The sequence below is a fragment of the Aedes albopictus genome, chromosome 1, assembly GCF_035046485.1.
Source record: "Aedes albopictus strain Foshan chromosome 1, AalbF5, whole genome shotgun sequence".
In the NCBI taxonomy this organism is placed as follows: Eukaryota; Metazoa; Arthropoda; class Insecta; order Diptera; family Culicidae; genus Aedes; species Aedes albopictus.
Window position 1 is genome coordinate 207,250,245 of NC_085136.1, and position 24,127 is coordinate 207,274,371.

General features: G+C 43.5%; 2 protein-coding genes across 3 annotated transcripts in view; one reads left to right on the forward strand and one right to left on the reverse strand.

The window, feature by feature from the left end:
• The window catches only part of LOC109430278 (uncharacterized), a 334,978-nt gene that overhangs the window by 33,704 nt on the left and 277,147 nt on the right, over positions 1-24,127 (reverse strand). For both annotated transcript variants that reach the window (XM_062846168.1, XM_062846167.1), the window contains 2 exons: positions 642-1,583; positions 128-239 (listed from right to left, as the gene is read on the reverse strand). In XM_062846168.1, the coding sequence (XP_062702152.1) occupies positions 128-239; positions 642-1,182 (653 nt within the window). In that variant the 5' untranslated portion in view covers positions 1,183-1,583. The remainder of the gene's footprint in view (positions 1-127; positions 240-641; positions 1,584-24,127) is intronic.
• Positions 10,161-16,535, forward strand: LOC134290784 (uncharacterized). The gene has a single exon (XM_062857984.1). The coding sequence runs from the start codon at positions 10,161-10,163 to the stop codon at positions 16,533-16,535; it is 6,375 nt and encodes a 2,124-aa protein (XP_062713968.1).

The window sequence follows — 24,127 nt, forward strand, 5'->3', positions numbered from 1 at the left end:
CACATCTATGAATGATGCTGTTAGAAAGTATCGTAAAACAATTAATCTTTGCAAAATAAGAACTCGACCAATGCCCATCGCGAAGAGTAACTATTTTGCGCAACTTAAAATGTCTACACGAACTTACCTCTCATCCGCACTGAGAAAATGCTTCGGGAAAGTTATATTTTCCGGGCTTATCACTGGATAGCTGCCAGATTTCAGGTGTAACGTTATGTCGTTCGGTTGACACACACGTTCTGTCGGAGGGGGAGAAACGCAAAAGAAGATGGGATAGAGTTTGACCACTTTATTGTTTGAGGGGCAACCGGCAAAACAGCAAAAAGCAATCTCTTTGGACGGCGCCTTCTGGGAGTTGCGGGCGGGTATGGAGTGAGATATGGAGCGGAATTGTGCTTGACGCAGATAGGTATCTATTGATTTGTGTGGGGTTTGGGAAAGAAAATTTAAATTTCATCTCAATTGGAGTTGCCAAGAACCGGTCGGAAGCGGTGAAGCTCTTAAGGGGCAAAATTTATGCTGACAGGTTTAATCCGGGGCATAAATCGTGTTTAAATTGGAGATGGGGAGTGGGGGTTTCTTGATCAAAGCGAAAGTTAGAGAATTTGATTTTATTGATATTAAAGAAGAAGAATACTTACGAAAGGCACTTTTAGATTCTTCGTATGCCTTAAAACTAAAGAAGGCGGTACGGGTATCGGTCGGTATACGGAAATGTAGAATCGAAACGTCCTTGTAGGCAGTATACTTGAGCAAAGTATTGGATGGCAATCGTTCCAGGGGTATCTGTCCTTCGAAGCCGTTCACCGTGCTGGCATTCTGACCGGACGAAGAGGCTGTGGCTGAGGATGCATTGCTGTTGATGGGACTACTGGTGCTCCCAGTAGATCCCCCGGCAGTCGTCGAATAGCTGCTGGTCGTCTCATCATAACTGGAGGCAGACTTCTCACCACTATTGCTACTGCTGCTGGTACTAATGCTAACATCGTCATTGTTCAGCAACCCTCCCGAGGCTGTACCCACTTTGGGCAGTATGAAATTGCAATCGGTTTGATTTATTTCTACAATTATTAAAAACAGAGCACTAACTATCAGAACATTACTACTACTTCTGCTGCCAGTGGTGCTTGTGCTAGCTCTGGAACACATCGCCGGTATTGATTTGATTCGGATTGCAAACATTGGAAACCACAAGGCCTCTCTCCACTCCGATGCACCCCGTTCCAACCAATGCACCTATTCTAACCCACAGGGGATCACTTTTCGTTTGGTTGTCGTGGCTGTTGTTCTTGCTGCTGTTGAGGGGGTTGCTCTGCTTTCTGATTCACTGAACTGCATAGAGCTTTCAATGTTGTTACCCTCGGCCTCAGCATCTACCCACATCTACATGTGTGCATTCGTCAGTGTAGGATGGTGTGTGGCGATGCAGCAATGTGCTATTTCTACCACCACCAGGGTTCAGCTTCGATAGTCAGGATGAAATTTATGCATTTAATAACGGTTTGGTTCGGTTTTTGGCCTAGGTCCGCACTCTAAAGCAGGGGCAATTATTTTCATTTCTGGGTCCTTGTTCGGTTCGGTATCTGGAATATGGAAAACAGATAGAAAAGGGTCGGGATTAGAACAGCGGCGACGACAGGGAGGCATCATTCATCAATTATTTAATATAAAAGTGTAATCTGGGTAGGTTACATGACATTTAGAGAGTACTGGGAAAAGGGTTCACTGGGTGGAGGCGAGAATCATCTGTTAGTGCTGTTAATGGACGACAATGTGGTTTTGTCGGATTATGTACTTTGGGATTCAGTTTGAGGTTTATCTTTAGATTGCATTCGAGTTGTAACTTAGATATCAACCAGAGTTTGCTTCTGATCGTTGACTCTATACTGAGGATAGGTTTAGCTAAGCACAACATGGAAAGATATACACATCTACACTTGACTTGGATTTGCTATGATGTCGGAAGAATCTGTAAACAACGATTGTAATTTGCGATGATTCAGCTTTTTGTACAAATTGTGCAGATCAAAACAATGAACTATTTCTTTGAAGTATTGCATTCATCAACTGCTAGGTGCAGTGGTTCAACTAGGTACTACAAACCATGAAAAATCATGCGCCTCCATTTTTGAAGATAACATACGGACCTGAATTGGATTTCAACTATTTTTTTTGGCGTGAATGGAAATTCTGTTACATTGTACTGAGATACACGACAAACTAAGCTCTGAATGGGAATAGGAATGACATTCGGGTAAGACACAGCATGTTTATAAGTCATTCCAGCGGTCGTTTCGCCGTGCTCCGAAGGCTCATTCCTTTGTTACATTTCCTTGACTTGAAATGACAGTGCTTTATTAATAATTGCATATATCAACAAAATTCTACGGAATACAGAGCGAGCGTCTGTTGGTGGAACATACACATTTTAATCGTTCGCTCCCACTAAGCGTTGACCGCTCTCCTTCAAACTTTTCAGAACGAACGCTTTTCCGTTGGGTACTCCATATCAAACCGAAATCCGCCACCGAGTTGACCCACATTTAACTCTGAAAACCCCACTTCCACTTATTTTACTTCCAGCATCACCATAAGCGTTTGCGGCTTTACCCCTTTTACAAAACTTGAAACAAGCGAAAAAAGGAAACCGCATTTTCGCCCCTAACATAACCTCCCCATTCATCGTCATGCCGCGCGCCATTTGTTCATCAACCACCGCTGGTGCTGCTGCTGCTGGCTGCCATGCCATCCGTCGTCGTCGTCGGTTCATCCGTCCATGGCTCCAGCAATCATCGTGGGATTCGAAGCTTTACACCTGAAGTCCCTTTTCTGCTGCGCTGCAGCAGCCAGCGGCCTTGTTGCCCATTGTTGCGGTGTGTGTTGCTTCACTTTGTTTTCCCCGTCGCGTCACCCGCCATCCACCATCCCCCCTAGTGAGCGTGGGAAACTGAGGAGCGACACTGCACTGGGGACTATGCAGGAAAACTCAGCCTCAGTCTATCAAGAATATAGTATCATCCTTGGGTTGTTTTCATTATTACCGTAATCCGGGGTCAAATTGATCACTTTAAAACAACTTTTGCAGATAACATCTGTGCCTGTTCAAATTTTGACAAAAGAACTTCTGTAAAACCAGTACCCTGTGGATCTCCATGAAACCATGTGACAGAATTTTGTTCAACAAATTTAAACTTTAAGTTAAATAACTCCAAATATCAAAATATTGGAAAAGCCAATTTGGGGCGAAATTGATCAGTATACAATTAAGCATCGGTTGGAAAGGAAAATTTCCTTCTCCGCTGAATTTTGCTCTTCTAAAACCGAATAACGCGTCTAAAACCTTACAACTAGTGAATATAATACTTTAAATGCAAAATTAAATTTTGAAATTTCCTCTTAAACGCCTAAAGGTAGGCAATTTCATATGAAATAAGTGTTTTTTATCACAATAAATGACTATTTCCTCATGAAATGAACTTTTTATAACTATTTCAAGTTCTGATTAGCTGCATAACATCCCAACCAAGGCTCCACAAAAATGTTAAAACAGAGAATTTACGGGAAGTCCTATTAGCAATTGATTGTTTAGTAGCAATGATTTTAGCTAAATGAGAAATACATTACAAATTCCTTGAAAAAATAAGGCTAATCTTACTTTTTTCTAAAAAAATAAAAGTCTACACTCATCTCTAGACATCTACGAATCAGATGACGTAAAAAGTTTAAGTTCATTACGACGCTTAAGAGTTCCTAGTATGAAATTACAATGTAGTACCCGAGTGATCAATTTCACCCCGCTGATCAATTTGACCCCGGTTTACGGTACCTTGTTTTGCACCATTCCCGGATGCAGCACCGCTCTCATCTGGCATAACATTTTCCTTTCGAAAAAGTTCCTAGTGTCCTCATCTGCTTGAAGTTTACTTTGGCTTTTTAACGATGATTCACAAACTGAGCCTTCGAGAGGACCAGCAGGGGGCTTGCTACGAAGTTGTCACTTTTCATAACTCGTTTCCGGTTGTGTATACGGAGGAAACAAATAAATCATTCTTTCGTTTTGGACAGGTTTCTGCACCTGTCTTGGAGAGTAATTCTTTTTGCTCAGCTGTTCCACAATTACAAATCAAGAGCTTTCTAACCCAACCCAATGATAATTAATTATCGTAATTGATGTTTTGTACCCAAGAAGAAGCAGGATTATCATATACTTCCAACCTGATAGCTGACCCATCTCAATGGCATTCAAACAAGCACGACTGCTGTAAAGAAGCAATTGTAATAAATACGACTTGCATGAAATGCTTTCAGAGTACTTTAGCATGTTCTTCGTTTTCCACAGTAGATAATTATTGCTTCTTTCTTTATTTAGTATTTTTGGAGCGTATAACCGGCATTCCGACACAAACGAAGACAAGAATAGCTTGAATGGATAGTTCGGCGCTACTGTATGCTAGTCATATGGACTAGATTCTAATGCTGCGTAACTTAGATAACGCAAGTGTAGCCTTTTCAGCCTAGATAGCCGTGTAGTGTTGGTTAGTTTACCTGGCTATGAACCGCCTATTCCAGTGCAGTGGTAGGAGTCTACTAATCCACAAAGTTGTTTACGATATCGAGAAGACATTCGCTCAAAAGCAATCCTGCTTGGGTGTTTTCTTAGATATCGAGGGTGCTTTTGACAACGTGTCTCTCGATGCCATAATGGAAGCTGCACGGATTCATGGTATATCTCCAATGATTTCCAATTGGATTTACCAAATGCTCAAAAACCGATATTTTTTCTCAACATTGCGTCAAGCAGCGATTAGGAAATTGAGTGTTTGTGGATGCCCACAAGGGGGAGTCTCATCACTGCTTTTGTGGAATTTCGTAGCAGATACGCTATTGAGGCAACTTAATAATACCGGTTTTCCTACTTATGGTTTTGCCGACGATCGACTATCTAACATTATTAGTCGGTATGTGCATCAGAACTCTTTTCGACCTGATGCAACGCGCCAATATGTCCTTTCGGTTAATCCGAGTAAAACATCTATTGTTCTATTTACAGAAAAGGGAAACCGAAATGACGTTCGACTTTTACTTTTCTTTGATTCTGAAATCGATGTAACTCCAAGCATTCCTGGACACCTCATATTGAGTTCAGAATCAAGAAAGCAGCTTTGGGCAAAGCTGGCGAAACTTTGGTAAAACTTGGGGTCTAAAACTCAAGTATATCAAATGGATTTACATAACTGTTGTACGACCAATATTGGCCTATAGATGTCTTGTGTGGTGGCAAAAGGGCGAAGTGAGAACAATCCAATCAAAAGTAGGCCATCTCCAAAGGATGTGTTTAATGGCGATGTCGTGGAGCATTCTTTTCAACTCCCACGGCAGCGCTCGAAGTTCTCTTTGACATTGCCCACTACTCATTCATGTCAAACAAGAAGCACATCTCTAAAGGTGGCGTAGTATCTTACAAATCTGTCAAAGAAGAATTGCAGCATTATGCTGGTCAAAGCACTGCCGATTCACATGGTGAATTTTCAACAAGATGATTCATTTGTATGTGGTAGCTGTGGATCCGATTTTGGAACTTCGTATCATTTGGTATGTAACTGTCCAGTTTTTACGCAACTGCGTTTCCGAGTACTCGGTAGACACTTGTTAAGTGAAACTGACTTCAGAAACCTGAATCTTCAGGATGTTCTGATGTTCTTGACTCGCTGTAGTAAAGAGTTATAGGCTCTATTTACGCTTTATGCGTTATTACAGTACCCTTTTCAGGGTGATATTTGAACGCATTGAGATGCACTTATGAGGTTATGACAATCCTAGCCCCTAACCTTCCTTCCCTATCCTATCCCTTATTTCTTTCCCTCTCGCTTCGGTGTAAATGATGAATAGACTCGTGTTCATAGCGATAATACAAATTTCAGATCTTTCTAATACCTGATATCTTTATCATACAGCTCAAACAACTGTCAATGACAATTTACTTTACAGTTGCTCTAACGTAAGAACTACAGAACTACACTTATCGTTCTTACAATCGTCAAGAAAAGGGTTTAAAAATTACCTTTTGACATGTCGGACATTGTCCTGAAGATGAGCTAGATTTCGCCCGAAACCGGTCGACAAAAGGTAATTTTTTATATCTTTTCTTGACGATTGTAAGAACGATAAGTGTTGTCTTGTGTCGCGTCGCGTATTGTGTGTGGAACTGTCAATGTTATCCCATTTTACGGTAATCATTAAAGTGACCATGTATTCAGAAGAGTGGAGAAACGTTGACTAGAGCACTATTGTTTCAGTTTTTGTGTAGATCGCAACCGAAATTTTGGCATCACCTGAGTTAGGCGTACCATATAGGACAGACTTTGGTGTCAGCCTAATGTACCGAATGTACCCAATTAGGCGTGATGGCGTTAGGCACAAGGACAAGGACAAGTACGTTACGTTGTTTAGTTACGTTACGCAACGTTTCGTTAGTTGCCGGCATAGAATAGCACAACGGACCACCTGTTCCGGGGGTAGGAGTCCATTCAACTGTGAACCTCGATTCAAGCTGCCGTCCAGATGGCTTCGTTAACAGAGCCTGTGAGGTGGGTTACCGTCCATATCAATTTGTCTCTTACCGCGTTAATGCATGGTTCTGGCATGGAGTTCAAAAGGCCTCAAGTCGATAGAAACATGTTGTTGTGGCCTTTTCAATTGTTGGTCTTGAATTAGCTGTTTAAATTCAAATTAAACCAATAGCGTTGATAGTAGTGCAAATGTGGATTGACTAGATCTCCACTGAGGATCGCTGATACCATAGGACAAAGCAGTGTGCGAAGCACAAGTATAGGGAACCCAATTACAATCCTGACTGTCTCGTTGGCAGGGGTAATGGATGGAGCGTTGTTGGAGAGGCCCATCAACAAAAACGTAGGAAGGCTTCTTGCTATGGAAGTGGCTGCGCAACATCTGGACGTGAACTTTGCATCCTCGAAAAAAAAAAATATCAGCAAGAACCTCAATCAGGGCTTACTAAAGCTTCGGAAGTCTATGTTAGCGACCAAGCAAGACTATGACAAGCTCATGATAACAGTGGAAGCGGCTGTACAAGTACTGTACTGAAAGTTCCACCCAGGCTGAGGCTTTCACATTCGCGGGTAACCTGATAAAAATTCCAGATGCGGCTGCTTTCTCAAAGCCCAATACTCGGAGGTCCTGAAGGTGATGAGAAGCAATGCTAAGCTCATAGATCTGGGAGCTGACGTACTCAGTTCAGCATAGGAAGGACACAGAGCGCAAAGGAACACTTCTACAAATGTTTGGCAGAGGAAGTCCGGTCGAATTTTAGACCCCTAGAGGACATTAGTTTGAATTTATGCTAAAATCAAACAGATTCAGAGGGTGTAAGATATAATGATGATGTTGGAATGACCGTAAAAGCCTCCGCTGTCCGTCCAAAATACCCACACGGTTATTCCTGGCTGAAAATTCGATGAAAATAACTGATTTTTGAAGCATTACTTTTCACTGTTTTGGGCACCCCAATGTATTTTGGATCCTCCTCTCCTCTCCTCTTCTTGGCGTAACGTCCTCACTGGGACAAAGCCTGCTTCTCAGCTTAGTGTTCTATGAGCACTTCCACAGTTATTAACTGAGAGCTTCCTCTGCCAATGACCATTTTGCATGTGTATATCGTGTGGCAGGCACGAAGATACTCTATGCCCAAGGAAGTCAAGGAAAATTCCTTTACGAAAAGATCCTGGACCGACCGGGAATCGAACCCGTCACCCTCAGCATGGTCATGCTGAATACCCGTGCGTTTACCGCCTCGGCTATATGGGCCCTATTTTGGACCCTCTTAAGTATATATTTTGGACACCCGGTGTTTTTTGTTTGTATCTGTATTAACGAGATTTTTAGCCCTAGGCTAGTTCATCTCGGGACCCACACTTTACTTCCCTTTTGAAGGAAGAACTCACATTTTGCGAGTTTGTCGGGAGTGGGATTCGATCCCAGGTCCACGGCGTGATAGTCGAGTGTTCTAACCATCACACCAGGTCCGCTCCAATCGGTGTTTAAACCTGCTTGAAATTATTAACCTTAGTAAGGTCTTGGGGTCTTTTTTGACCTTTTCCGAATTTCAATTCGCTATAGCTTTTGTTTCGAATGGCCTAGAAATCTGAAATTTTCAGACAATTATTTTTTTGTGGAAAACTATCATTTCCATTCATCCAAAACATTGGACGACCCCTAGGGGAGCTCCCATAAAAAAAGTTACAAATAAGACCCTGGGGTCGTTTTTGACCCCAAACTTTGAACGGCTCTCAAAAATCAGTGGCTGGGCCGATTTTGATTTTCTTTGGCCCAAATGAAAGCCACACATGTCTAGTTTTCAAAACCCCCGGAGAGTTCTGGATTTGGTCACTGTGGCCACCGGGAACCTGCTTCAACTGAAAAATGCCGCTTTAGAGACCCTAACTTTGGTAAGCTATAACTTTGCAACCGAACAAGTAATCAGGACCGTTCAAGAATCGTTGGAAAGGTATTCACGTGGACTTCGATTAAAGACATTAATATTGACTAATTCTTAAGAACCGGTTCCGGAAATCCGGAACATCCGGAAAGTAATGTTTTTCACGATAATGTGCTGGAAAGCACATTCATATTATTTACAGGATAGAAGTTTTTGCATCAAACTTCTTTAGGCCATAATACAATCTGTAGAGAACTATTTCTGTATGTTTCTGGTAATGTCCCGTCCTTCTGGAACCGGTTCCAGGGATCCCACAAGATGGCCAACGAGTTGACTGTAACGAAATTGAACGGTTTTCCGCGCCAAACACATCTGCGTTGGTTAACTCATGATGAAATCTCAATAATTTTACATGCTCCATATTGTTGTGATATGTAAAAATATTGTTGGACATTGTGGTCTTATGTGGCCACCGGAGTGACCACCGGAGAAACCCGTATTGAGGGACTTCCATGTTTTTGCAACAAAGATAGGCATTCGACGGCTCTAACTTCATGATTTTTCATGGCCATGTGGCTTCTGGCATTAAATAGAAGAATTGACCATTCTGGTCTGTTTTGGTCACCGGAGTGACCGCCGGAGAAACCCGTTTTGAGGGAGTTTCATGTTTTTGCAACAAAGGTAGGCATTCGACGGCTCTAACTTCATGATTTTTCATGGGCATGTGGCTTCTGGCATTGAAAAGAAGAATTGACCACAATAGTCTGTTTTGGCCACCGGAGTGACCACCGGAGAAACCCGTATTGAGGGACTTCCATGTTTTTGCAACAAAGATAGGCATTCGACGGTTCTAACTTCATGTTTTTTTCATGGGCATGTGGCTTCTGGCATTAAATAGAAGAATTGACCATTCTGGTCTGTTTTGGCTACCGGAGTGACCACTGGTGAAATCCGTATTGAGGGAGTTTCATGTTTTTGCAACAAATATAGACATTGGACGGCTCCAGCTTCATGATTTCCATGGCCATGTGGCTTCTGGCATTAAATAGAAGAATTGACCATTCTGGTCTGTTTTGGCCACCGGAGTGACCACCGGAGAAATCCGTATTGAGGGAGTTTCATGTTTTTGCAACAAAGATGGGCATTCGACGGTTCTAACTTCAAGATTTTTCATGGCTGTGACGACGAGTACCCCTCGGCGCGTAACGAACAAAAATTACGATAGGGCAACTACGAATATGATGGACTAGTATACGAGAACCGTCAGAAATAGCAGGAATGTCAGAAGGGATGACTGTGTGGTTTCGTGTCTAACAAGTAGCGAAATCGTTATTGGTAGAACCAGAAAAGAAACTGTTTTGCGAGATTCATTTATTTCATCTAAAATTAAATTCATTTGTGCAAACTGAACTGTAAAAATTAAACGTAAGTGTGAGATGAAATCTATTAAAATTGTTACCTAATTAATTAAAACTTATTATAGCTTACCTACATACTACACTAAATCGATAAAACTAAAGGATTTGTAAAGGGAGACTGATAAAATTGTGAGTACAAATTTGTTAAAACTAAAAACTGGAAAATAAGTTGAAATTTAAATACATTTGCAGCTAAAGCTATTCCCAACACAACCTACGAGTTTTCTGTGGGACGCTAAAAGAAATCAGTATCACAACATTCTTTAGAATTTTATCACCGCAGAACAATGGCGGATAAAGGGAACGATTCACAGGTGCCGCGGAATTGTAAGGCATGCACTAAGCCCGACGAATACGACGACATGGTGGCCTGCGATGTCTGTCATGAATGGCATCATTATTCTTGCGCTCAGGTTGATGCCACAGTTCAAGATCGAGGTTGGAAATGTGCATCCTGTGAACCCCCTAAAAGTGTTACCACCGAATATCTTGCTGTTGGACAAGACGCGATGGATCCGACGGATCCGAATAAAAAAGGTGCGAAACCCAAAGTACCAATCTCGGCACCGGATAACCTAACTGTACCATCGAAGAAAGTAGGAGCGAAATCGTCAACCGGTAGCAAAACCAGCCGGAAGACGAAGAAAGGCGAGCTCAGTACAACATCTAGTGCCCGAATACGACTGGAGCTGGAGCTGAAAGCCGTGGAAGAGCAGCAGAAAATCCGAGAAGAAGAGCTATCAGCAGAAAAGGAACTTCAGGACCTCGAAAGAAAGCTCGAGGAAGAATTGCGCGAGAGGGAGTTGGCAATCGAGGCGAAACGGATCGTTGAAGCAAAGGCCGCCCTGAAGAAGCAAATGGAATTGGAACGTGAATACCGAAAACAACAGATGGCAATCCGAAGGCAGTCCGAGGAAGAGAAGGTTAAGTTAATCCGGCAGGCTTCCGAGTACGGTAGCAGCCGCGGCAGTCTGATCGACACGGATATCGGCTCGAAGGACTTCGTGGAGGACTGGTTAACGAAGTCAGCGCCGCAGACAGCAGGATCAAAGAAGGAGTTTATATCAGCAGACGACCCTATCGGTGCTCCAAAGCAAGTATTCCTCGAAGAGAAAACTAACCCCCACGCAGAAGCGAATATTAGGGCCACTAGGAGTTTAGATCACCCCCCTCTAACAACGCCCAATAATGTAGTCTCGTCTCCAATTATCCCCACACGTACATTGGTTAGTCAGGCAATCAAAGATCAGCAAGCTCGTACGAATGACTTCGCTAAACGACATTTCGTTGATGAGTTCGAGCAACTGAAAGTGGGGGGACCTTCCAGAATTCAAGCCAGTACTGGAACACAAAATCAAAAACTGTTATTCTGTGAAATCGATTGCGTTGATGGTTTCGAAACCCGGGATCGTATTGTGGCTCGAGAAAGAGGGGTAAGTGAACGCCGTTTAAGTGAAATGAGGTCGACTGAAAACGGGACTGGCTATAGTGATGAAAACCAAAGTGCTAGTGTGCGTCCATCGGGTCCTCTTGGTACCGATAACAGGAGGACAGTTGACGATCGGGATAATCAAGCGGCAACCGGTCAAAGTGAGGAAGCAGTCGAAAAAAGAAGAGGACAACCGATTCCGAGGAGTGCTCCATCTGGTGGTGATGAAAACTGCAGCGAAGATTACGTGGATGGTCCAACGAACCGGCAACTGGCTGCCAGACAGGTGATGGGTAAAGATTTACCTACTTTTTCGGGTAATCCGGAAGAGTGGCCGATTTGGATAAGCAACTTTCGCCGGTCAACATCCACGTGCGGATTTTCTGAGGACGAAAACTTGATTCGTCTTCAACGTTGCTTAAAAGGACCAGCACTCGAAGCAGTTCGCAGCAGATTACTTTGCCCTGCCAGTGTTCCACACGTGATCCGTACTTTGGAGATGCGGTATGGGCGACCAGAAACGCTTATCCGTTCACTGATGGAGCGAGTTCGTCGACTTCCTTCCCTAAGAATCAACGACTTGGATGGAATAATAGAGTTCGGCCTGGTTGTGGATAACCTGGTGCAACACATAAAGAATGCTGGACAGCAGGCACATTTAACTAACCCATCATTGCTACATGATCTGGTTGGCAAATTGCCTGTCGACTACAAGCTGAAGTGGTCCGCATTCAAGAGTATGCGAGTCGACGTGGACCTGAGCACTTTTGGACAGTTCATGTCAACGTTGGTGGAGCTCGCATATGACGTGGCAGACGATTTTCCTAGCTTCGAGAAGGTTCCGGGACAAAATCTGAAGAATAGGGAACGAGCATTTGTGCAGGCACATATGGAGCCCATTTTGTCATCAGATAGCGAATCAACTAGAAGCAGTGCTCCGAACACCCGGACTCCGAAGAAACCCTGTGCAGTATGCAAGGCGGAAGGACATCGGGTTGCGGAATGCAGCCAGTTCAAATCGATGGACATCGGAGGAAGATTGAACGTGGTGCAGCAGAGCGGTATATGCCGGTCATGTCTGAACTTCCATGGCAGATGGCCATGCAAAACCGCTAAGGAATGTGGTATAAACGATTGTCGACTGAAACATCATTATCTGTTACATTCTCCGTCAGCAGCTGTTCACACTGCGGTCTCAACGAGCCATTTGAGTGAAGCGGGACCTCTGTTCAGAATCATTCCTGTCACGTTATATGGGAAAGGCTGCGAGGTGAACATCTACGCTTTCGTGGATGAAGGGTCCAAGATCACGCTGTTGGAGGACACCGTGGCCGATCAACTTGGGCTGACGGGAGCCACAGAACCTCTAAATTTGCAGTGGACCGGTAATATAAAGCGAAGCGAACCAAATTCGAGACGAATCAGCGCTGAGATTTCTGCCGAGGGATCGACGAAGCAGTACCAACTAATGAACGTTCGTACCGTGGGTGGACTGCTACTTCCGTCGCAGACGGTAAATTACGAAGAAATGTATAGCCGTTACCCACATCTTCGAGGTCTACCAATACAAAGTTACGAGAACGTGTCACCAAAGCTCTTGATTGGTCTTGACAACTTGAAGCTCACCGTACCGCTGAAAATCAGAGAAGGCAGGTGGGTTGAACCGATAGCCGCCAAGAGCCGCATCGGGTGGAGCATCTACGGATGCGCGGCAACGCCAGCATCGACGGTCGTGTGTGGGCTTCATTTTGGAGGATGGACCGATCAAGAGTCAGAGCTCAACCAGTTGGTTCGTGACTACATCACTCTGGACAATAGCGGTGTAACGCATCCTACTACACGTTTGGAGTCCAAGGATGACGAACGGGCGAGAATGCTGCTGCAGACAACAACTAAAAGAATCGGCAGCGCCTTCGAGACGGGGCTCCTGTGGAAGGTAGATGATGTACGATTCCCGAACAGCTACGGAATGGCGTATAAAAGGATGTGCAGTCTGGAAAGGCGACTAAACCAGGATTCAACACTATACGAACGCGTCAGACAGCAGGTGCGAGACTACGAGTTGAAACAGTATGCGCACAAAGCAACGCATGACGAATTATCTACTACCGGTGCAGACCAATGCTGGTACTTACCATTGGGGATTGTCATGAACCCGAAGAAGCCGGATAAGTTGCGGATGATCTGGGATGCTGCGGCCAAAGTTGATGGAATTTCGCTCAATTCAGCGCTGCTTAAAGGGCCAGATTATCTGACATCTCTACCAGCGGTTATTGGGAAGTTCCGATTGTACCAGTTCGCTCTAACTGGTGACATCAAAGAAATGTTTCATCGCATTTTCATCCGTCCACAAGATCGGCAATTCCAGAGATTCCTGTTCCGAGATAATCCGCAACTAGAGCCGGTGACATACGTGATGGATGTGGCCATCTTCGGAGCTGCTTGTTCACCAAGTAGTGCTCAATATATAAAAAATGTGAACGCTAGTGATTTCGAAGCGAAGCATCCACGGGCAGCAGATGCCATCGTCCATCGGCATTACGTAGACGATTACCTGGATAGCTTCGGAACGGTCGAAGAAGCGGTAAAGATCGGGAAGCAGGTGAAGGCTATACATGCTGAGGGCGGTTTCGAAATCCGCAACTTCTTGTCCAACGAAGCGACGATAGCTGCACGGGTCGGCGAAGAATCACCGGAAGCAGAGAAAGATATTTGTGTGGAGAAAAATGAGCGGATTGAATCCGTACTGGGCATGAAGTGGATTCCTGACAGTGATACTTTCACTTTCTCTGTTTCTCTTAGAGACAATCTACTGCATGTTCTTGATCTGTCGCATGTGCCCACGAAACGAGAGGTGTTGCGTACAGTCATGAGCTTTTTTGACCCTTTGGGATTGATTTCGTTCTTCCTGATTCATGGACGCACTATGATGCAGGACATATGGGCGACAGGAATAGGTTGGGATGACCCGATCCCCGAAAAAGTTTTGATGCAGTGGAAAAAATGGGTTGGACTCATCCCGAAGCTGAGCACCCTCCGCGTTCCTCGTTGCTACCTCAGCGGAGCTAAAGAAAACAGCTATACCAATTTGCAGGTGCACGCGTTCGTCGGTGCAAGCCAGTCTGCGTACTCATGCGCGGTATTTTTCCGGGTGGATACACCAGAAGGTCCTGCTGTAAGTCTTGTAGGAGCGAAATCTAAAGTTGCACCGCTGAAGATGCTATCGATTCCCCGTCTCGAACTCCAGGCTGCAGTTCTGGGATGTCGTTTGCTCAACAGCATAATAGCAATGCACGCACTGCCTGTGACGAAGCGTGTCCTGTGGTCTGATTCCAATACCGTTCTCGCTTGGATTCGGTCAGATCAGCGGCGATACAATCAATATGTTGGCTTCAGAGTCGGAGAAATTCTTTCGATGACGGACGTCAACGAGTGGCGGAAAGTACCTACAAAGGAGAATGTTGCTGATGACGCGACGAAATGGGGAACTGGACCGGACATCAGGACGGAGAACAGATGGTTCCAAGGACCGGCATTCCTCAAACAGCCGGAATCATCTTGGCCAGGAGAAATTGAGCAGATTCTTTCTACGGAGGAGGAGCTGGTGGCGTGCAATGTTCACGAAGAAATACCGACGGGGTTGCTGGACATTGCTAGGTTCAGTAAATGGGAGAAACTACATCGTACCATGGCATACGTTCAACGATTTATTGACAATATACGGCGATCTCGACGGAATCAAGAGCGGAACCTGGGGGTTCTGATGCAGGAGGAGTTGTTGGCGGCCGAAAGATCGATGTGGATGCAAGCGCAAGCGGAGTGCTTCTCCCTAGAAGTACTGATGTTGCAAAAGACAAAAAGGAGTTCAAAAGATATTGATGGAGTCCTACCAAAATCAAGCGTACTGTATAAGATCTGTCCATTCATTGATGACACAGGAGTGATGCGGAAACGAAGTCGCTTCGGGAATGCTGATTGGATGCCGTTCCACAACAAGTATCCGGTAATTCTTCCTCGACAACATCGCATAACATTTCTACTCGTTGATTATTACCACCGCAGGCTGCAACACCGCAATCGTGAAACGATTGTCAATGAGATGCGGCAACTCTACGAGATTCCTAAACTAAGATCAGTGGTGTTTAAGGTGGCAGATACCTGCATGACGTGCCGAATTCGCCGAGCTATTCCTAGTCCACCCCCTATGGCACCGCTGCCGAAGGTCCGAGTGACGCCCTATGTCCGACCGTTTACATTCGTAGGTGTCGACTATTTTGGTCCGGTGCTAGTAAAAGTCGGACGCAGCAATGTCAAGCGGTGGATAGCGCTTTTCACATGCTTAACAATTCGTGCGGTGCACCTGGAAGTTGTGCACAGTTTATCCAAGGAGTCTTGTGTAATGGCGGTGAGGAGATTCGTGTCGCGACGCGGGGCACCGGCTGAAATATTTAGCGACAACGGTACAAACTTTCTTGGCGCAAGCAATCAGCTCAAGCAGGAGTGTGACGATCTGACTCAACACCTAGCATCTACATTCACCAACGCCACAACCCGGTGGTCTTTCAATCCCCCCGGAGCCCCTCACATGGGTGGGGCTTGGGAACGGATGGTCCGATCAGTCAAAGTAGCAGTCGGAGGCTTGCTAGACGCACAACGACGGCCAGATGATGAGGTCTTGGAAACGGTTATGATCGAGGCAGAAGCGATGATCAACTCGCGTCCATTGACGTACATACCATTGGAGTCCGCGGATGAGGAGTCTTTGACTCCGAACCACTTTCTGTTGGGAAACTCGAGCGGAGTGAAGCAAATGCCGGTGATGCCAACGGACTATCAAGCGACACTGAGGAACAGTTGGAAGTTGGCACAGCACTTGTCAGATGGAATATGGCGACGATGGATTCAAGAATACTTGCCGGTGATTTCAAGAAGATCGAAATGGTTCGATGAAGTCAAGGAAATAGCGGAAGGAGATCTAGTGCTGGTCGTTGATGGTGCGGTACGGAACCAGTGGATAAGAGGAAGGGTTGAGAAAATTGTGCGCGGCAGAGATAGACGAGTACGACAAGCATGGGTTCAGACTGCGAATGGTACACTGCGGAGACCAGTAGTCAAGCTGGCTTTACTCGACGTCGAAGTTGAAGCTAAACCGGAAGCTGGACAGGATGGTTTACGGGTGGGGGGATGTGACGACGAGTACCCCTCGGCGCGTAACGAACAAAAATTACGATAGGGCAACTACGAATATGATGGACTAGTATACGAGAACCGTCAGAAATAGCAGGAATGTCAGAAGGGATGACTGTGTGGTTTCGTGTCTAACAAGTAGCGAAATCGTTATTGGTAGAACCAGAAAAGAAACTGTTTTGCGAGATTCATTTATTTCATCTAAAATTAAATTCATTTGTGCAAACTGAACTGTAAAAATTAAACGTAAGTGTGAGATGAAATCTATTAAAATTGTTACCTAATTAATTAAAACTTATTATAGCTTACCTACATACTACACTAAATCGATAAAACTAAAGGATTTGTAAAGGGAGACTGATAAAATTGTGAGTACAAATTTGTTAAAACTAAAAACTGGAAAATAAGTTGAAATTTAAATACATTTGCAGCTAAAGCTATTCCCAACACAACCTACGAGTTTTCTGTGGGACGCTAAAAGAAATCAGTATCACAACAATGGCCATGTAGGTTCTGGCATTGAAAAGAAGAATTAACCATTCTGGTTCGTTTTGGACACCGGAGTGACCACCGGAGAAATCCGTATTGAGGGACTTCCATGTTTTTGCAACAAATATAGACATTCGACGGCTCTAACTTCATGATTTTTCATGGCCATGTGGCTTCTGGCATTGAAAAGAAGAATTGACCATTCTGGTCCGTTTTGGCCACCGGAGTGACCACCGAAAAAAATCGCATTGAGGGACTTCCATGTTTTTGCAACAAGGATGGGCATTCGACGGCTATAACTTCATGATTGTGTACTATTTTGACTATTCTGGTCTTTGGCCATCGGAGTGACCACCTGGAGAAACACATACTAGGGAACTCCTATGTTTATTTTTAAACGCTCATATTATCTAGATTTATCACCAGAAGCAGTCTTTCGACGGCTCAATTTTCATGCTTCGACACGCGACATATTATATTTATGCTCAGTTGTTATTCTTATTGTTCAACAAGGTTATTCTGTAGTAGAGGCAATCCATGTTAAAATATACTGCGATTCTTGTAGTCTGATACTGCACTGTCAATGGTAATATAGTTAGTTCGAGAATTGAGGATAGTTTTACTTCGGTTCACAAACAAATCTTTCATCGTATATTTTGGTTAACACCACTTAACGTTTTGGTCGTCTATGTTCACTGTTCTTGAAAATCACATCGTTTCTTTTCATTATCTTTTTAGATATGTCCACATTATTTGTTAGTACTTGATATGCTTTCTTGCTGGCTCTATTTTCTTATACTTACGTGAAGTCAGCTTTTTCAGAATGAAAAGTTGTCTTAGTAGGTAGGAGAAGGGCTTTCTTGAGGAAGACAAACAATGTTTCACTTGGATTAGGGAATTATCAAGTTCTGCAATCGAGGAATTCAGTCACAAATATTATCCATCTAGTCAGTTTTATGAACATTTCGTAATTCTTTATTTTTTTTTTAATTAAATTAATTCGTCTAGTAGTTTTAACTGGCATACTCTTAAAAGTTCCACGGAGGATTCCTTTCGAGTCCGACTGACATCAAGGTATACAATTAATAAAATGTGCATGCTGCCCAGGGGCAGAATTTCAAACCAAGTATCTCATCAATGAAGAATACAGTCTCTCCAAGATTGCAGAATTCTGAGCTATGAGATTTTTAAAATTTGCGTGTTTACTGGTGCCACGTAGAGGCAGAATTCTGACACAAGTGTCCCATTTTGTGCAAGTCTATGTCATACTGATCAACTTTGCCGAAGACACCATCTTCCTAAGTTATTAGAATTCTGAGCTATACAATTTCTAAAATTTGCAAGTTCACTAGCGCCACCTTATGGCAGAATTGCGAAACAAGGTTTCCCTTTTATGTAAGTCTATGTCATACTGGTCAATTTTGCTGAAGACACCAACTTTCTTAGTTATCGGGGGGAGCGACACTAGTTTTGCTGAGCCGAAAAACTTAAAAAAAAGTCGAAAAAAAACCGGTAAAGGCCGCCTAGTGGCAGAATTTTGAAACAAGTGTTTATTTTTATGTAAGTTTTTGTCATACTGATCAACTTTGCCGAAGACACCATCTTTCTAAGTTATCAGGATTCTGAGCTATGAGTTTTCCAAAATTTACATGTTCACTAGCGCCGCCTAGCGGCAGAATTGTGAAACAAGTGTTTATTTTTATGTAAGTTTATGTCATACTGATCAACTTTGCTGAAGACACCAACTTCGTAAGTTATCAGGATTCTGAGCTATGAAATTTCTAAAATTTGCATATTCACTAGCGCCAACTTTTCCGAAGACACTATCCTTCCAAATTATCAGGGTCTTGAGCTGTCGCATATCGTAACATTTGCTTGACAACCTGATATGGTTTCTGTAGTGCAATTTAACATCAAACTGTTGCTGGACCCTCTAACGGCCAAGTTGCCAACTAATCCTATGAACCAAAGTTCTAAATGGTAGATCTTATCAAGCCCTAAAACTTTGCCGAAGAAAGTATTGCGCTAACTCTTAACACACCCGAGATAATAGGCCATACCCCCAAAAGGCCGAAAACCCATAAGCCTTTAGTCTCCTATTAAGTGGATTCCTATTGCGCCCCCCGACCTGTGATCTTATAAGAGTCTCGACTGTATATACAAAAGTATAAAATACGTTGAAAGAGACTGGCCAGGGCCAGGGATAAAACCCAGTGCCCAGGAGTAATCAGGAACATTAAACATTAAACCACAAAGTCCGTCAAATGAATCAGAGCCTGAATTCAATAAAGCTTTCAACAACAGTACAGTAAAATTTCCACAACTGTCGTATACACAATATTTGCGCCGATAAATAAATAACGTATGATGAACATCCAGCTACGCCTCTGACAACATCACGATTGGTAACCCCTAAAACATTTCTTGCGCCCCGTTGTTGATCCTCATCATCATATGCTCGATCATTATCCTCGTTTCGTTCCAACTACTTGGCGTGGTCTCCCCCAAACCAAACTGTCGTTAATTTATTCTTCATCATCACTTCGTCGTCGTCGCCGTGGACCGAGCCAGTGCCAAAACGGACCAGAATGGTCAATTCTCGGATACTTTTTCAAAACGACGTATAATACACGCAAATCCAATGTTGATACGTCGTTTTGAAAAAGTATCCGAGAATTCTTCTTTTTAATGCCAGAAGCCACATGGCCATGAAAAATCATGAAGTTAGAGCCGTCGAATGCCTATATTTGTTGCAAAAACATGAAACTCCCTCAATACGAATTTCACCGGTGGTCACTCCGGTGGCCAAAGCGAACCAGAATATTCAATTGTTCTATTTAATACCAGAAGCAACATGTCCATGAAAAATCTTGAAGTTAGAGCCTTCGAAAGCCTATCATTGTTGCAAAAACATGAAACTCACTCAATACGGGTTTCTCCGGTGGTCACTCCGGTGGCCAAAACAGACTATTGTGGCCAATTCTTCTTTTCAATGCCAGAAGCCACATGGCCATGAAAAATCATGAAGTTAGAGCCGTCGAATGCCCATCTTTGTTGCAAAAACATGAAACTCCCTCAATACGGATTTCTCCGGTGGTCACTCCGGTAGCCAAAACAGACCAGAATGGTCAATTCTTCTATTTAATGCCAGAAGCCACATGGCCATGAAAAAACATGAAGTTTGAGCCGTCGAATGCCTATCTTTGTTGCAAAAACATGGAAGTCCCTCAATACGGGTTTCTCCGGTGGTCACCCTGCTGGCTAAAACAGACCAGAATGGTTAATTCTTCTTTTCAATGCCAGAACCCACATGGCCATGAAAAATCATGAAGTTTGAGCCGTCGAATGTCTATCTTTGTTGCAAAAACATGAAACTCCCTCAATACGGATTTCTCCGGTGGTCACTCCGGTGGCCAAAACAGACCAGAATGGTCAATTCTTCTATTTAATGCCAGAAGCCACATGGCCATGAAAAATCATGAAGTTAGAGCCGTCGAATGCCTACCTTTGTTGCAAAAACATGAAACTCCCTCAATACGGGTTTCTCCGGTGGTCACTCCGGTGGCCAAAACAGACCAGAATGGTTAATTCTTCTTTTCAATGCCAGAACCCACATGCCCATGAAAAATCATGAAGTTAGAGCCGTCGAATGTCTATCTTTGTTGCAAAAACATGAAACTCCCTCAACACGGATTTCTCCGGTGGTCACTCCGGTGGCCAAAGCGAACCAGAATATTCAATTGTTCTATTTAATACCAGAAGCAACATGTCCATGAAAAATCTTGAAGTTAGAGCCTTCGAAAGCCTATCATTGTTGCAAAAACATGAAACTCACTCAATACGGGTTTCTCCGGTGGTCACTCCGGTGGCCAAAACAGACTATTGTGGCCAATTCTTCTTTTCAATGCCAGAAGCCACATGGCCATGAAAAATCATGAAGTTAGAGCCGTCGAATGCCCATCTTTGTTGCAAAAACATGAAACTCCCTCAATACGGATTTCTCCGGTGGTCACTCCGGTAGCCAAAACAGACCAGAATGGTCAATTCTTCTATTTAATGCCAGAAGCCACATGGCCATGAAAAAACATGAAGTTTGAGCCGTCGAATGCCTATCTTTGTTGCAAAAACATGGAAGTCCCTCAATACGGGTTTCTCCGGTGGTCACTCTGCTGGCTAAAACAGACCAGAATGGTTAATTCTTCTTTTCAATGCCAGAACCCACATGGCCATGAAAAATCATGAAGTTTGAGCCGTCGAATGTCTATCTTTGTTGCAAAAACATGAAACTCCCTCAATACGGATTTCTCCGGTGGTCACTCCGGTGGCCAAAACAGACCAGAATGGTCAATTCTTCTATTTAATGCCAGAAGCCACATGGCCATGAAAAATCATGAAGTTAGAGCCGTCGAATGCCTACCTTTGTTGCAAAAACATGAAACTCCCTCAATACGGGTTTCTCCGGTGGTCACTCCGGTGGCCAAAACAGACCAGAATGGTTAATTCTTCTTTTCAATGCCAGAACCCACATGCCCATGAAAAATCATGAAGTTAGAGCCGTCGAATGTCTATCTTTGTTGCAAAAACATGAAACTCCCTCAACACGGATTTCTCCGGTGGTCACTCCGGTGGCCAAAACAGACCAGAATGGTCAATTCTTTTATTTAATGCCAGAAGCCACATGGCCATGAAAAATCATGAAGTTAGAGCCGTCGAATGCCTATCTTTGTTGCAAAAACATGGAAGTCCCTCAATACGGGTTTCTCCGGTGGTCACTCCGGTGGCCACATAAGACCACAATGTCCAACAATATTTTTACATATCACAACAATATGGAGCATGTAAAATTATTGAGATTTCATCATGAGTTAACCAACGCAGATGTGTTTGGCGCGGAAAACCGTTCAATTTCGTTACAGTCAACTCGTTGGCCATCTTGTGGGATCCCTGGAACCGGTTCCAGAAGGACGGGACATAACCAGAAACATACAGAAATAGTTCTCGACAGATTGTATTATGGCCTAAAGAAGTTTGATGCAAAAACTTCTATCCTGTAAATAATATGAATGTGCTTTCTAGCACATTATCGTGAAAAACATTACTTTCCGGATGTTCCGGATCTCCGGAACCGGTTCTTAAGAATTAGTCAATATTAATGTCTTTAATCGAAGTCCACGTGAATACCTTTCCAACGATTCTTGAACGGTCCTGATTACTTGTTCGGTTGCAAAGTTATAGCTTGCCAAAGTTAGGGTCTCTAAAGCGGCATTTTTCAGTTGAAGCAGGTTCCCGGTGGCCACAGTGACCAAATCCGGAACTCTCCGGGGGTTTTGAAAACTAGACATGTGTGGCTTTCATTTGGGCCAAAGAAAATCAAAATCGGCTCAGCCACTGATTTTTGAGAGCCGTTCAAAGTTTGGGGTCAAAAATGACCCCAGGGTCTTATTTGTAACTTTTTTTTAGGGACTAAGGAAGGTTAAAGAATCTGTCACTTGAATATGTTGGGTCACAGCCTAATTACTTGATTGACAAAGGCTGATTAGACTAACTTTGCAAATTTAATGCGCTAGAATGATAAATGTTTTTGTTTACATCTGCAAGTATTCCTAGCACCGCATACTCTTAACAAAGATTAATTTCAAGGCAAATAATGATATTTCCACTGAGGAAATGATTGCTGCTCGTACAGAAAAATCTAACTTAGCGAATGATGCTAAAAATTTTTGTCATCTCTTCATTAAATCTGTGAAAAATATGATAATAAGACCCAAGGTTTCCAAAATATATCGGGGTCCAAATTATATTGGTTACCATAGAAGAGAGTAGTGCTCTCACTGCTGATGTGAATCTCTAGTGCAAAAACCTGGATCACGGATGCGGGGGAGTTCGTCACTTGATGCGGCCACCTGTGGTGGATGCCAATGCATCCGTGAATGTAGGAAAGCTTGAGCTGGTCGGTGTGCTCGTTAAGAATTTATCAGCCGCTGGAAGCTTTTTTCAGGGCTGCCAAAGCCCAGACAAAAGCAAGCTTTGCAGGCGATGATGTAGAGGCGGACTTCGCCCGGCGAAGGCCATAAGGCACAAGCGCACTAGGCTATACGAAACCTGGACGACGTGCCCGGCCCAAGCTGGCAAAGCAAAGTGAATGTAACGCAGTTAAACCTGACCCACAGTGATGCACAAATTGTCGGGGCCCGTGGCGCAGTGGTCCACACGTTCGCTTCATAAGCGGATGGTCATGGGTTCGAACCCAGCCCCGGCAATTGCAGTTTTTCGTCAGTTGCTCTTCCCCCCGAGAGCAGCTGGCACCTGACCCTCTTCGGAGCATATAGCTCCAACGGACCCGGAATTTGGATATCGGCAAACCGCAACTCATAATGGACCCCCCCAATCGGACTGGAAAAGGAACAGCAGCCAAACATCCAAGGGCGTAGCCAGCTTTTCGGCCAGGGGGGGGCGAGCACCCTTACACTGAAAACCAATTTACAGTAACAAGGAGTTCAAATACTTCATCATTTAAAAATAATAGAAGTGAAGTATGAAATATGGGTGATTAACAGGAATGGTTCAATGGAAGAATCATATATGATTATAGTCCTGAGGAATTCCTCAAGATATTGCTTCAGGAATTTCTTAACAAATGCCATCATGAATTTGAATTTATCCAGCAGATTCTCCAGTAATTTCTTTAATATTTTTCCAGGTTATTTTAATGTAGATATTCCAGCAGAAATTACCTTCGGAAAACTTGCAGTAATTCCGTTGGGAATACCTTCAGAAATTTCTTCAATAATTCCTCCAGAAGTTTTATTACGAATTTCACCATGCATTCATTCGAGAATTTCCCCAGTAATTCTTTACAAATATCATTCTTAATTCCACCAGAAATCCGTTTGAGAAGCTCCAGAAAATATTTTAAGAATTTCTCCGGGAATTCTTCCAAAAATTCCAAACTATGATTCCTTTCCTTGAGGAATACCCTCAGAAATTTTTGAAGAAATTTCTTCGAAAAATCCCTTAATGAATTCCTTCGGAATTACCGGAAAAAAATCATTGAAAATTTCTAAAGGAATTCCTTCGGAAATTCCTGGAGGAATATCTTTGGAAGTTGCTAGAGGAATGCATTCGGAAATTTTTAAAGGAATCATTTAA